This window comes from Xenopus laevis, chromosome 4S (genome assembly GCF_017654675.1).
Source record: "Xenopus laevis strain J_2021 chromosome 4S, Xenopus_laevis_v10.1, whole genome shotgun sequence".
In the NCBI taxonomy this organism is placed as follows: Eukaryota; Metazoa; Chordata; class Amphibia; order Anura; family Pipidae; genus Xenopus; species Xenopus laevis.
The window spans coordinates 15,975,321-15,990,979 of record NC_054378.1 but is presented as its reverse complement, the minus strand read 5'-3'; the positions used below and the strand labels follow the sequence as shown (position 1 = coordinate 15,990,979).

At 43.7% G+C, this 15,659-nt stretch overlaps 1 protein-coding gene across 5 annotated transcripts in view; it reads right to left on the bottom strand.

Annotated features, from left to right (window-relative positions):
• Positions 1–14,874, bottom strand: part of prr5l.S (proline rich 5 like S homeolog) — a 31,635-nt gene extending 16,761 nt beyond the window's left edge. The window contains exons 1-2 of one of the 5 annotated variants that reach the window (XM_041560981.1): positions 14,662–14,874; positions 703–947 (exon numbers count right to left, since the gene is read on the bottom strand). In XM_041560981.1, the coding sequence (XP_041416915.1) occupies positions 703–872 (170 nt within the window). In that variant the 5' untranslated portion in view covers positions 873–947; positions 14,662–14,874. Of the gene's footprint in view, positions 1–702; positions 948–3,383; positions 4,239–9,475; positions 9,750–13,663; positions 14,471–14,661 lie in introns of those variants that run through there. The other 4 variants (XM_018260273.2, XM_018260272.2, XM_041560980.1 and 1 more) reach the window with 4 other exon arrangements.
• Between the last annotated feature and the right edge of the window lie 785 nt (positions 14,875–15,659).

The window sequence follows — 15,659 nt, the reverse complement described above, 5'->3', positions numbered from 1 at the left end:
CTCATATTTAAGAAATACCTGCAAAATTGTTGGGTTTCGGGCAAAAAATCCCCGATTCCTTGGCCGTCAGTCCACGGGTAACCCAGCTGGGTAACCAGCTACGGTGCAGGCTTGATCCCTCCCACCCATGTGGTTCTTACGGTTTTTTAATTTTTTTGGGGAAGATTTGGCACCGGAGTGACGTCACTTCCAGTTCCGTGTGTCCCCTGGGAAGGTTAGTTGGCCTATTGCGGGTCAGGTAGCTGGAACGTGGGGGTCAAATTGGGGGTTCGGGTTTCAAAAAATGGACCTGCGCAGGACTCTATCACAAGGTACAGAGTGTGACGGACCAGGGAGCCATGTCCTTGCTGCCTGTAATAGGGCAGGAAGTACAAACAAGGCTCCATTGTGGCCCTTGGTGGAGGGATATAAGTGCAGAAAACATGGGCGAGTGTGCCTGTTTTAGCACTTTATACCCTGCCCTGCATGTAGTTAATTACCACTCTAGAGCTGCAGGAGTTATTGTAAGACTACCATAGCACAACACCATTACAAAGGGTCACCCAGAGTCAGTACAATGCAGCCCATACTTTGGCTAATGTTTGAACTTGACCATTTTTTTTAGCGCAAAACTTTGCTGGGAACCTCAGCTGTAAGCAGCGACAGGCAAACCAACCCCCTACACTGCAGTTACATAAATGCACCAAACTATTGTATATTTACCTGTTCCACATGGCACTGGAGTTCAGCTGTACCGCCTGACGACCAGCGTAGAACCGTGGCAAGTCACTGAGAGCCGGAGAGCTCATGAATCTCGGCCTGGGCCTCTTAAAGGAGCCCATCTTGTTGAAGTGGACCGCAAAGTACGGCAGCAGAGTCTGACTCCCAGTCATACGTACAGGAGGGCCGACGTGTTCAGTGCAGGATGAGGAAAGATGAGGGCTGGAGTATGGGGTACGGGGAATAAACTGTGGGGAAAAGTAAGAAAACAGTCTTACTTTGCTGTCCTTCCTTCCTACAGCTCAGGAATTAGTAGCACAGAGTAGATGTAATGCTTACAAACATGTTCATAACTCTCTCCTATGGAACCAACTGCCCTTTCTGCGTGGCCTGGGATGAAGTCTATGTGTAAAATCTGTTTTTAAGCCACAACACTCCACGGAAACTGCCCTGACTCGACTAACTAATGACCTTTTAACCGCTAAAGCCAACAATCATTTCTCACTACTAATACTGCTTGATCTCTCAGCCACATTTAACACTGTAGATCACCCTCTCCTCCTCCAGTCTCTCCATTAGCTTGGCCTTAGTGACACAGCCCTGTCCTGGTTCTCTTCTTACATCACCAATTGTTCCTTCAGTGTCTACTACAATGGAGTATCATCTTCTCCCCTACCTCTTTCTGTTGGAGTTCCTCAAGGCTCTGTCCTGGGACCATTACTATTCTCCCTCTATACTTCCTCCCTCGGCAAATTAATCAACTCGTATGGTTTCCACTACCACCTCTATGCTGACGATACTCAGATCTATCTCTCATCTCCTGATCTCAACCCAGAACTCCTAACTCGCGTCTCCTCCTGCCTGTCTGGTCTCTCTACCTGGATGTCGCAACGCTACCTTAAATTAAACCTCTCTAAAACTGAAATGGTTCTCTTTCCTCCAACTAACACCAGTGACATCCAGGAAGTATCCATCATAGTTAACAATACCACTATCACCCCCTCTCCCAAGGCCCCTCTATCCTAGATTCTGCCCTGTCATTCACTCCTCATATCCAGTCACTTATTAAATCATGTCACTTCCACCTAAGGAACATATCCAAAATACTATCATTTATCACCCAAGATGCTGCCAAAATTCTTATTCACTCTCTCATCATATCACGTCTAGACTACTGTAACTCTCTTTTAATTGGCCTTCCCCTCCAGAGACTGTCACTTCTCCAGTCCATAATGAACACTGCTGCGAGGCTCATACACCTCAGCAACCGCTCCTCCTCTGCCTCGCCATTCTGTCAATCCCTGCACTGGCTTCCGTTACCTTTCAGAATCAAATTCAAATTAATGACACTGACTTTCAAAGCACTTCATAACTCTGCCCCACCCTACATCTCTGAACTCATCTCTATATACTCACCCAACCGCTTACTACGCTCCTTTACTGACCTGCTACTCAACTCTTCTCTCATTACCTCCTCACATGCTCACATTCAAGACTTTGCAAGGGCTGCACCCCTCCTCTGGAACTCTCTCCCACGGTCTGTCCGACTTTCTCCAAACCTTTCTGCTTTCAAGAAATCTCTTAAAACGCACTTCTTTCGAGAAGCCTACCCTCACTCTGCTTAACTACCAAACGCAACACCACATACAGTACCACATTTCTCACCCACTTAATTCGATCTTGCCCACTCCCACACCTTGTGTATTAATCCCTTCCCTTTAGAGTGTATGCCTATGCATAGGGCCTTCCTCATCTTTTTGTACCTGTATTGATTGTGATGTATGTAACTCCATATGTTCTATGTATATAATTCATGTGATTTAGTTGTATAATCACATTTACTTTACAGTGCTACGCAATATGTTGGCGCTATATAAATACATGTTAATAATAAAAAAATAATAAATCCCCCCCTCAAGTGTGAAAATGCAAAGTACATTGGCTTCACCCTGCTGTGCTCCCTTTATTAGAAACAATAGCTTCAAATCATTGGCTGCCCCCTACTCCAGCAGTTGTAATAGCCCCCATACACGGACCGATAAAAGCTGTCTACAGACCGAGTCGGCAGCTTATTGGCCCGTGTGTGGGGCCCCCGAAACAACTGTTGGAACTTTAAAGGTGGGTCTGAACCACAACAAATCTGAAAAACCACAGCCCTTGACTGCTCAGCTAATGTTTTTCAATAGATCTTATGCCTTCCCCATGCAGACTGCGCTTTCTGCTTTGTAGTATGTCAGAGGCATCTATGACGATCCTCCTTTCAGTTAAATCTCTCTGAGAGGAAGTCCCACCCCTCAACACACTGCACAGCAGGAAGTGCACTCTGCATAAAGAAATGTCACATATATGATGATCTTACATTTTTTTTAGTTAATCTACTGTCAACTAAAAGGAATTATTATCATGGCTCTAATGGTGTTTTTCTTTTAGATGGATAACTATCACTTTAACAGACTAAAACTAAAAAATCTCCTAGATGGAGTGTGATGGGATCAAGCAGAGGTTTGCTTTATACAATAGCTCATATTATAAAGGCATTACCTGTAGTTAGGTAATACAGTACACTTTGGATTACTGATCATTGAAAGGCACAATCTCATTATCATTTATTAGGCCAGGGAAATGGGATTTAAAGGAATACTTACCTTAAAATGTATAGAATATCATAACACTGTGTTACTCACATGTTCATACTAAGTGTCCTGTTCTGAACTGATCCCAGGATGAAGTTGTGGTGGAACAGGGGGTAAAGAAGCTGCTTTGTTTCACTGCAGGTTGGCGTTCAGTTCTGACTAGGGTTGCCATCACACCCCTTTAATACCGGCCACATATTAAATCCACATTAGCTAATTAGCAATTCCTTTTAAAGGGCTGAGGTGGAAACCCTAATTCTGACATTCTGACCAGAGTGCTATCTGTGTTTACATGTTATGTTCTATTCATATCTGCATTGAGGTTTCCTCCTAGAACCCAAAAATATACTTCGTGCAATGAGATCTCAGCTGGGATGGAAAGGAAGTCTGGGCTGAGGAAGGGCTCGTTCACTAACACTGGGGAAATCTGCCCCGGTTTATTGGTTGCTATGGGATACTGCACCCAGGGCCAGAACTTAGGGTAGACAGCAAAAGCATGTGTCTAAGGCACAACTTAGGGGGGTTCTCTGGTCCTTGAGCAGTAACGTAACTATGATTGAGGGGGCCCGGGGCCGACAGAGCAGCCGGCTCCACCTACCCCCCTCCAGATGACATTTTCAGTGCTCCTTTGCATCAGCGCAAGCATCCAGAGGGCCCCAAGGGGGTGCAAGCCCGAGTACAATCGCACCCCCAATAGTTACGCCCCTGTTCTTGAGGCATGCCTCTGCCAACTTCTCTAGCTCCAGCCTTTAAAGCTTTGCACATCCAGAAAAAGCTCTGAACAGAGATAAGTCAGGTGAGGGCAGGTGGGTGGCCAAGTGATCATGGGACCAGGCCAAGAGATACTGGCACCCAGGCCCGGACTGGCAATCTGTGGGTTCTGCCAAATGCCAGAGGGGCTGCTATAAGGTCCCATAAAAAGTCGGTATTTAGTGGGCTGGTGGGGGTAGATTGGGCCCTCTATGTGGACTGATTGGGCCTCTGTGTACCTGAAATGCTAGGGCCTATTTTAATTCTCAGTCCGGACCTGGCAAGGATGCCCTGTCCTTGGCAAGGTTGCCAGCATCTCTAAGCCTGGCTCTGGCTGCACCAGGGCAAACTAAGCCCACGCATTAATGTGATAATGATCCAGTCCTGGTTTTTAAATGTGTCTTCACTCTTAATCCTTTCCTATTTATTACTAGGAACCCTGAAAAAGTATTTAGCAGCAGCCCTGAGTTGGGTATCGTTCCCCTCCCCAAACTGGTCTGTGCCTTCTTTTAGTAGCAATTTCCCTTGAGTGACAGTTAAGCAGGTCGGCAGTTTTACTCGAGCTGCTAAGAACTCGTTTTGATTACACAGCATTATGGCAGCCATGCCTATTGGCTTCTGTTATTACATGATAAAGGCCTGAATGAAAACCTCATGTTTCATAAACTGTGATGGATTTGTGAAAAATTAATATCAGCTGTATTGTCTGTGGGAATAAGCAGAGCCTTGCCGACGGCGCTGCACATAGGATTGATCTTCTGTTCTACTCTGTTCTCTATTGCTACTTAGTTATAGTCTGAGAACATAAGCTACATCTCACTGAGGAATAAGTGGAACACCAACCTGTAGACAATTCTCTTCTCTTCTAGTATATGGCAGGCAATGGAAACCTAACAATATTTGCAATTGGTCTGCTCTGTGGCAGGATAAATACAATGTCCCTTCCATGTATATTACCCCCAGATCAATACACCACCAATTTCATATATAAAACCCCAGAACACATAGAAGGATAACTGCAGTGTCAATTCTATATATAATACCCACAACATACAGAGGATAAATACATTGCAAGTCCATACATAATGCCCCCAGAACACATGCTAGGATAAATATAGCGCCCACTGCATATACATAATACCCACAAACACAATGCAGAATAAATACATTACCAATTCCATTTATAATGCCCCCAGAATGCATTCCAGGGTAAATACAATGCCTGTTGTGTATATAATGCACCTGGAACACATTGCAGAATAAATACAGTGCCAATTCTGTTTATAAATAAAGTACCAATTTTGTATATAATGCCCTCAGAATACATGACAAGATCAATATGCCACCAATTTCATTTATAATACCCAGAACACATAGCAGGATAACTACAGTACCAATTCAATATATCATGCCCCTAACATACATAGGAGGATAAATACACTGCAAGTCCATATATAATCCACCCAGAACACATGCCAGGATAAAAGCAGTGTGCATTGCCCCCCAAACACATTGCAGGAAAAATATATTGCCTATTCCATATTATATATATTATCCCCCCATAATACATGCCAGGATAAATACAGTGCCCAATGTATATATAGTGCACCCTGAACACTTAGCAGAATAAAAACAGTGGCAATTCCGTAATTAATGGCCCCAGAATGCATGCCAGGATAAATACAATGCCTGTTTTGTATATAATGCACCTGGAACACATTGCAGAATAAACACAGTGCCAATTCCGTATATAAATACAGTGCCAATTCCGTATATAATGCCCTCAGAATACATGCCAAGATCAATACACCGCCAATTTCATATATACTACCCAGATAACTACAGTGCTAATTCAATATATAATGCCCCTAACTTACATAGCAGGATAAATACACTGCAAGTCAATATTTAATCCCCCCAGAACACATGCCATGATAAATGCATTGCACATTGCATATATATTGCCCCCTGAACACGGTGCAGAAAAAATAGATTGCCAATTCCATATATAATCCCCCCAGAATGCATGCCAGGATAAATACCGTGCTCGCTGTATATATAATGCACCCGGAACGCATAGCAGAATAACGCATAGCAGAATAATGCCCCAGAACGCATGGCAGGATAAATACAGTGCCAGTTCCATATATAATAAGCCCCAGAACACATGGCAAATGAAATGCAGTGCCAATTCCATATAAAACACTCAAAGCAAAAGGCAGGATAAACGCTGTGTAGATTTCATGCACAATGTCACAGATAAGATTCCAGAATAAAGTAGCCCAGAATGTTGTAAATACAGTAGCAATTTCATGTATAATAACTACAGAACACGGTAAATAAAACACAGCACCAATTTCTATATGCAATATTGAACAATACATTTTTCATGAGAGTAGAATAAGCACATTAAGCTGTGAAAGATTCAGTGAACTTCCCATTTGTTATTAGTGCAGAAAGATGTGAGGGTAAACTACAGCACCCAACATATGTGGAGGGTCACAGGCATTTTACTAAGGTCTCCTCCTGCAGAACATGTAAGCTCCACTGCACAGGCACTGATACGAATGTATAGACATTCTCTATGTGTGCTACATATAAATAGATGTAACTTTATCACCCCATTTAGCCATGCCAGAATCCCAGGGAAATAATGTAGTAATTAAGCAAAGAGATATAAACTCTAGGAAAGCCCTAATTGGACAACGTGCCCCAATAAACTCACTCGCTTGCACCCACGTGCGGCATAGTCTCCCTGGGGACAATGTGGGAATAAGCGAGGTGATTCTGTCAGCAGCAGGAATGCTCCAGAAGGGGTAACTTTCAGGCACAATCTGATCCAACAAGGTGTCAATGTACTGGGAGTGTCACAGAGGGAGGCAATATACCTTTCATTGTTGTACTTTTTTCAAGAATTCGGTTATTGATTCCATTTAACACAGGTTAACCATTAACCCTCGGGGTGACTTGCAATGGAGCAGCTTATTTTTATAAGAGCAGAGCAACTGGGCAGAACCGATCTCAGGAACCTTTCATGGGACAGACTGTGCTGTGGGCGATACACTCTGCAAAGACAGAGACCACAGCTGCACCTTTTACCCAAAATCCAAGTCCATTAACCCTCCTGCCCTCCTGCCAATTGGCCGGCATTTACCGGCCAATTGCAGGCTATTACCAAGGGCTGCACATATAAAATCCTCATCATGCATCATAGCTTCCATTCTACCTACCTATCAGCCTATATACCTTTATATAGATACAGATATAGAGAAGGTACACTTTGTCAGTGTTTAGCACAAACCACAGTGGCAGTGCACTGGCATTATTTTTAGAAATGAACCAATATGGCAATTTGAATTCACACTGCACTGTACAAACTGGGGTAGATAATATAAATGTAGTAGGCCAGACTACTAAGGGGCAAATCCTACAATAGTGAAAGCAGACTTGCCCTCCAAACTAAAGAACCAAGTGAATTAAATGTGGTATTATCCGATGTTGTAATGTAAAACAATCTCCAAATACAACCCATTCGTCATCCTCCACATTTAGGACTTAATGAAGGTTTGGGGTGCTGCTCCTTGGCACAAGGTTACTCAGTGTCTATACCTTTAAGGGCACCTTAAGCCCTCAAATCTCCCCTTTATCCTTATCACACATCTACTAATTAATACAACTCAACACAACAAAGGAGAGATGTCATACCCACCATTTTAATCAGCTGATGGTGGTTTACTTCCCCTTCAAAAGTATTCAAAAACCCAGCAGAAACCACTACTAAAAGTAATTACAAGTAAACTCAGAAAAACATGTCAAGTTTCCATACGGACATCTACAGAACAATAAATATTATTTATAGCATATTTGGGGGTATTTGTGACAGTTAGAGGGTTATTTACTAAAACCTGAATTTATCAAATTTTTTAAATAAAAAAAAAAACACAACCAAACTCTCTGACCATATTTATTATTAAAAAAGCTTGATTTAATTGGTTTGGGTTAAAACTCAATAAAAACCCTAATTGTGCGATTATATTGGGAGTTTTTTTCCCTAATCACTAGATTTTTCGGATTTTTGCCCTAAAACGTCGGATTTTCAGGCTAATTCCAGCTCAGACCACAAAAACTAAAAATATGACAGGGACCTCTGCCAATGACTTATACACAACCTCGGCAGGTACGAGATGGTCGGATTTTCAGATTCTGGCTTTTTGCTGCATTGGCTTTAATGAATCTCGAAAAAAAAAGAACCTGAAAAAATTTAAATTTTGCCCCAAAAAGGCAGACCGGAGTTTAAGTAAATACAGTGGCGGAACTACCAGGGGAGCAGGGGGTGCAAACGGGCCAGGGTCCGTACCCCCTCAGGGCCCCCCCGGCAGCCTGTGTGCCACTGACAAATGTGGCCGTACGGAGGGGGGCGGGGCCCGGCTGCGCATCACGCACCAGGGCCCGTCCCCTCTAGTTACGCCACTGAGTAAATAACCCCCTTAATGTGTTTAGACCCAGTCACATACTCATTAGTGACAGACCCTGGCAGTAGTGAAGAGGTTAATCTGGTAGTTATCTAGCGTTTTGCAATGGGCTCCTCAGAGCCGTGAACTTTATACTGACATTGTGCCAGATCACAGATGGGTCCTGGAGGGACGCAGTAAAGGGGAGGTAGATAATTGGCAAACATTTGGGATTAGTGTGAGCGTTGGTTGCCTGAGGGATGACCGGGCCCCCCACTCCTGACACATAAAAGTAAGAGGTCACATCCTCCTGAATTAGGGGGTACATATACTAAGGGTCGAAGTGAATTTTCGAATTTAAAAACTTCGAATTTCGAACAAATTTTTGGGTACTTCGACCATCGAATAGGCCTAAATTCGTCTTCGACTCGAAGTAAAAAGTTCGACTTCGAAAATCGAAGTACTGTCTCTTTAAAAAAGTTCGACATTGACCTTAAACCTGCCGAATTGCTATGTTAGCCTATGGGGACCTCCTAGAACCTATAGCCAACATTTGGCTACGTTTTTAGAAGTCGAAGTAAAATCATTTGTTCGATCTATCGATTAAATCGTTCAATTCTAAGGATTTCATCGTATGATCGACTGATTTTACTTCGACCGTATATGGCCAAATATTGAAGTAATGCAATTCGGTGGTCGAAGTTTTTTACACTTTGAAATTCGAACCTTGATAAATCTGCCCCTAAAAGTTCACGGATAGCTTATCTGCCAGCTGGAACATGCAGGTAAGAAAAACAACCTATGGGACCATAAATCAGGCTGGATAGGTCTCAGCTATACACCCGCCCCTGGATAAAATAAACCCAGTGCTAGGAAATACCACCAGCAGTTTCAGAACACAGAAGAGTTTGGGCTGATAAACTAAAAAAACAGTTACTGTACCTTTTGTACCACTTTCAAGCAAGGTTCTTTAGTTTTGACTCACAGCAGACAGAAAACCACAGACATTTCCAAATAGGGAATCCCCCAAAATGACTGCAGTGAGAGGTGTCTGATTTCTGCATGGAAAATATGACAAAATCAGCTACAGCTCATCTGCACAATAGTCACACAGATATCCCAAACAATAAACATCACATAGTGATGTAACACCACTTGATGTAATTGTGTGATGTCAGAGGCTACATGGAATACTAATTCCTGCAGCCTTGTGCCTTTATAAAGTCACAGAACCCCTCAGTGACTTCTAATATCCTTATCATTTACATTTGGGGGTACATTATCCCTTATAATACATAAGTGATACTCAGAGTTCCCTATTTAACTCAACCTGTAGCCTTGTGCCCTTATATGGTCACAGAACCCCTCAGTGACTTCTAATATCCTTATCGTTTACAGTAGGGGGTACATAATCCCTTATAATACATAAGTGATACTCAGAGTTCCCTGTATAACTCAGCCTGTAGCCTTGTGCCTTTATATGGTAGTAGGGGGGTACATTATTCCTATATACACAATGTTTACAAACTGGTCTATATATATAAGGAATGCTTTTAAATCTATATTTTTATCACAGGGTTTTGCTAATTGGAATGATAAAACATATTTTAGATTAGTGAAGCACAGGGACATGGGCCTCAGGCTTATTAAATGCCCATAAGGGAATTTATTCCAACTGCTGCCTTTGCCAATCAATTAATCTATCAGGCAGCTGTTATCTGGTTCTGTTAACCTTCCCATTGTTAGGCCGCTGGGGGGGGGAGGGAGGGGGTGATATCACTCCAACTTGCAGTACAGCAGTAAAGAGTGACTGAAGTTTATCAGAGCACAAGTCACATGACTGGGGCAGCTGGGAAACTGACAATATGTCTAGCCCCATGTCAGATTTCAAACTTAAATATAAAAAAACCTGTTTGCCAGTAACGTAACTAGAAGGGGCAGGCCCCCCTGGTGTGGGAAGCCGGGCCCCCACATCCCTCCGTACGTCATTTTCTGCCGCCGGAGTAAGTGGCACGCGAGCTGCTGGGGGGCCCTGAGGGGGTGAGGGCCCTGGCCCAATCGCACCCCCTGCTCCCCCGGTAGTTATGCCACTGCTGTTTGCTCTTTTGAGAAACAGATTTCAGCGCAGAATGCGTTTTCAAAAACACATTTTTTTCCCATGACAGTCTCCCTTTAACATGTTAATGACGAACACTTAATTATGATCATTATCTTTTTGTTATCTAAATGACACTTCCTGTTTGTTTCTTTTCCAGTGTTTGGTTATTACTTATAAACACAAATTCGAACTAAATCAAGAATATGAGGGAGGGGGATGATCCTGCTGATACTATAGGTCTGTATAAAAACTGACATTTTAGCAGTCATTACAGGACTGCTGATTTAGATGTTCACATGACAAAAGAACTCCCGGAATCTGTTTTTTCATGCTAATTTGGTGCAGCTTTGGCCACAGTTATAACACAAATACATACCTCCCTAATTACCATGTTCATTTTACAAAATTTGGCAGGTTATGAAAGTTTGAACATATTTCTGTGTTTTTTTCAGTTATTACAGTTTTGCTAATGAAGGTAAATTGCCCTTTAAGCTGTGAGTCTAACTTCTCCCAAGGGACCTGTTATCTTATATTGTTACACTTACTTATTTGCTTATCTAGAAATTGTTACAAAAGTATCTTATCTTCTGCTGTGGCTGTTCTGGGCTCTCTGGCAAAAGCCAATTAAATTAGAAACTTTGTTTCTTTTTCTGGCTCTTCAGTGCAGAGAAAAACAGGACTTAACAGTACAAATGAGGGACTGTGGGTTGAGCTGTCAAAAGAGGGACTGTCCCTCTAGAAACGGGACAGTTGGGAGGTATGCAAATAAGCCTTTTATATTTGAATTCTTTGTTCGGCACGAATACTGTCAATAAACCTGATCATTGGAGTAACTATAGAGGAAGCAGAGCCCGATGGCTACCGATAATATCTCTGCATTTATTGCCGATCTGACCATTTTCAGTGGGAGACTGTCACAAGATTTGTTTTGTAGGATTGCTGTCAGGGGCAGAACATTGTCTGATCTGTTCTTTTACTACTTTATTTAAACTGATGGTTAGTGGCAGATCGGGAGATGGGGACATCCGTTTGTCTGTCCGATATTGCAGGTAAACCTGCACGTCTATGGCCACCTCTATTCACTGGTAAATACCGACAATTCAGTTTTGTCTGCTGCTTGTCCCTGGATGAATGGCCAGATGCAATTTCCGCATTCTTGTACGTGAGTGGCAGAGCGAATGTGGAGGTTATTATCCCGTACAAAAGGTGACTTCCCCCACTATAAATGTCTTATGGCCTGCCTTGGTACTACCCTATCCCAGGCTAAACAACAGCACTACAGTACACTCATAAATCATAATAAATCCAACTCACGATGCTTGTTTTCAATATTCAACTCGCAACTGCATCCCTCTACACATGAAACACTAATACCTGAACATACCCCCCAGGACTTTGCTGACTTCTTTGAAAGCAAAGTTGACGCTATCCACAAAACATTTTCCCACCCCTCAGATACTCCTCCTAAATCTCCTCTTTCCTTTTCAACTCGTTTGATCTTATAACTGAGCCTGAAGTCTCTAAACTTCTCCTATCCTCTCCATCAACAACTTGCTTACTTGAACCTATACCATCACCTGTACTAAAACAGTGTGCCCTTGTCCTTACTCCAGTACTACTACTACTTATATATTCAATTCCTCGCTAACCTGCTACTTTCCCCTCTTTATTCAAACAGGCCTGCATCAAGCCAATTTTGAAAAAGGCTACACTGGACCCATCCTGTTTCCTTTAAACTTCTGGAACGTCTTGTCTTCTCCCGTAATACTAACCTAAATATATTAAATATCACCTGAATGCCAATGACATCCAGATATATTTAGACACCCCCTCACTAACCGCTGACGATCAGACCGAGATCATAGACTGCTTAGTAGCTATCTCTTACTGGATGAACCAACGCCACCTCAAGTTCAACTTGGCCAAGACTGAGCTCATGGTCTTTCCACCCAAACCTAGCCCATCTCTTCCTTTCACCTTTACTATTGATGGCATGACCATTAACCCTGTTAACTCAGCACACTGCTTGGGGGTCATCTTTAATCATTGCCTCTCTTTCTCTAATCATATTAACAATACTGCCAAAACTTGTTGCTTCTTCCTCTGCAATAACGCCAAGATACGCCTGTTTCTTTCACAGCCAAAACACTAATCCATGCCCTTATCTTATCCCGTTTAGACTATTGCAACCTCATACTAAACGGTCTTCCTAGTTCCCATCTCTTCCCTCCAATCAATCTTAAACTCTGCTACCAGGATCCTTCTGCTCTCTCCTAAAAGAAAACCGTCTGAAACCCAACTAAAATCCCAAGAAAGGAGCCACCTACCATCCACTGAAACCTCTCGTCGCAAACCTATCTTGCTGCTCCTTACCTCTGGAATTCCATCCCTGAATTCCTCCAAAAGGAATCCTCTCTCAAAAACTAAGTCTACCATTTGGAGCACCAGAACATTAGCCTAGTCCTGTGCCTATTGGACTATGTCTTATCTTGTGCACTTTTTCATCTCCAATTTGTGCCTGTATGTTAGTCTCCCATCCACTTAGACTGTAAGCTCTACGGGGCAGGGACCTCCTTCCCACTTGTCTTCCCCATGTATACTTTTATATATAGCTATTGTACTTTTATGTATTGTACAGTGATACAGCTCCTTAACAGTGCTTTACATATAAAGTTACCCAAACACTGCACCCAGGAAATCTACACCCCATAAATCTGCACCCTATGCACCCAGGAAATCTACACCCCATGCACCCAGGAAAACAGACAGTGCGGGTCCTTTGAAAGCTATAAGTGCCGCGGGGGTGCCACACAGCAACTCACAGCCTCCTGCACAAACAAACGCTACCGCTGCCCCCTACACTGAGCGCCGATGTATCTGCCCACTATCATTCTGTGTGACAACTTTCCGCGACAATTAGGAGCAGCGCCAGTGCCCAGAGTGGCCGGACAGTGCCACTAACCAGCAGCAATCCCACCCACCATCGCCATCTCGGACTCGAAGCGGTAACACCGGCGCCGACACTGACTTACCCTCCGCGCACAGGATCCCCGGGACAGTCACACGGCGAATCTTCTCCTCCCCCGAGTCGGGCCGCGCTCTCCTCACTCCTCCCCGCTCATCTGCTCCTGGCGGCTCTCTGTCAGGAAGTTCTCACTCGCCTGTGCCCTCTGCTGAACTAGAGCGCAGGGAAGTCGCACTGAGCGGTGTCTGTACTGCAGCCAACTGGCACTGTGCTGCCCCCTCTGTACTGTCCGCTGCCTCTGGGCTCTCTGCTCCCTGCCAACATGTGCTCATCCTTTCCTAGGCACCGCTCATTCCCGCCAATATGCAATGTCGCGGTGTCCTCTCATCTCTGCCAATAATCACTAGTCTTGTCATTCTTACCTGCCACCACACCCCGCCTCAGTTCTGCCAATATGCACTCATCCTGGGCACACTAATTCCCGCCAATATGCACTGCCCCTACCTCACCTCATCTCTACAAATAGGAACTGCCCCTCATCAGTGTGCCCATGTCCCTTCATTTCTGCCAATATGCACTCATCCTGGGCACACTCTACCGCCAATATACACTGCCCCATGTCCCCTCATTTCTCAAGTATTATCTGACCCTTCTCGCCCCTAATTCCTGTCAATATTCACTGCCCCATGTCCCTTCATTTCTGCCAATATGCACTCATCCTGGGCACACTACCGCCAATATACACTGCCCCATTTCCCTTTATTTCTCAAGTATTATCTGACCCCTCTCGCCCTCCTTTCTGCCAATATGCACTCATCCTAGACACACTTATTCCCCTCAATATTCACTGCCCCATGTCCCTTCATGTAGTAATTGACCCCTCTCCCCCTGATTTCTGTCAATATTCACTGCCCCAAGCCCCCTAATTTCTTAATTATAAACTGACCCCCTCCCCCCTGAATTCTGTCACTATACACTGCCCAATGCCCCCTCATTTCGGCCAATATGCACTCATCCTAGGCATATAAAGTAGAAAAAAAGGGATTTGGGCCGCTCCAGACTTACCTCCTGTGTGCATAATTAGTGCAGCTCCATTTTGATGTACCTGGTACTCAGCCACCAGCATTCCCACTGTAATCAGATATGCAAAAGAATGGAAAGGCGGCACTCCGGTTAAAAAAAAAAAGGTGGTTTATTACAACAGGTCACAGACCGACATCACCTGATGCATTTCCAGAACAACTTCCTTAATCATAGGCTCATCCTAGGCACACTCATTCCCCCCAATATTCACTGCCCCATGTCCCCTCATTTCTCAAGTATTAATTGACCCCTCTCCCCCCTGATTCCTGGCAATATTCACTGCTCAATACACCCTCATTTCTACATATATGAACTGCCCCTCATTGCCAATCAATATACACTGCCCCATGCCCCTCAATTTCTCAAATATTGACTGACCTCCCCCCCCCATCAATATAGACTGGCCCATACACCCTAATTTCTGTAAAGTCAATTTAATTCCCACTGGTTGTGGTGTCTTTATCCCAGAAACTGTTTTAATCCTGAAGGTTCTGCTCCTGTACCCCATCCAAGGTACAAAGTAATCAATACTTACATGTTAGGTAAAACAGACCAGGAAGACGCAGTACTTTGCTGCAAATTATCTTTTATTCGACACTACATGTTTCGAGCCAATTTGCCCGTTATCAAGTGTGTTGACTCTTGATAAAGGGCAAATTGGCTCAAAACATGTAGTGTCGAATAAAAGATTATTTGCAGTAGAGTACTGCGTCTTCCTGGTCTGTGCCACCTAACATGTAAAACCCCCTAATTTCTGCCAGTGTGCACTGCCCTCTCTCCCCACTGATTCTGGCCAAAACATGAACTTTATAAAATAAAAACTTCCCCTAACCCCGCACCCCCCATTACCCTTTTGTTCCCTGTCCCCTGAAAACACAACCCTTACAACTCATAACTAGAATTTTCTTTGGGTCCCATGGAAAAATCATTTTAAAATTTGGAATCAAAATACACTACTTAGGCCAGTCAGGCGAAGCTCA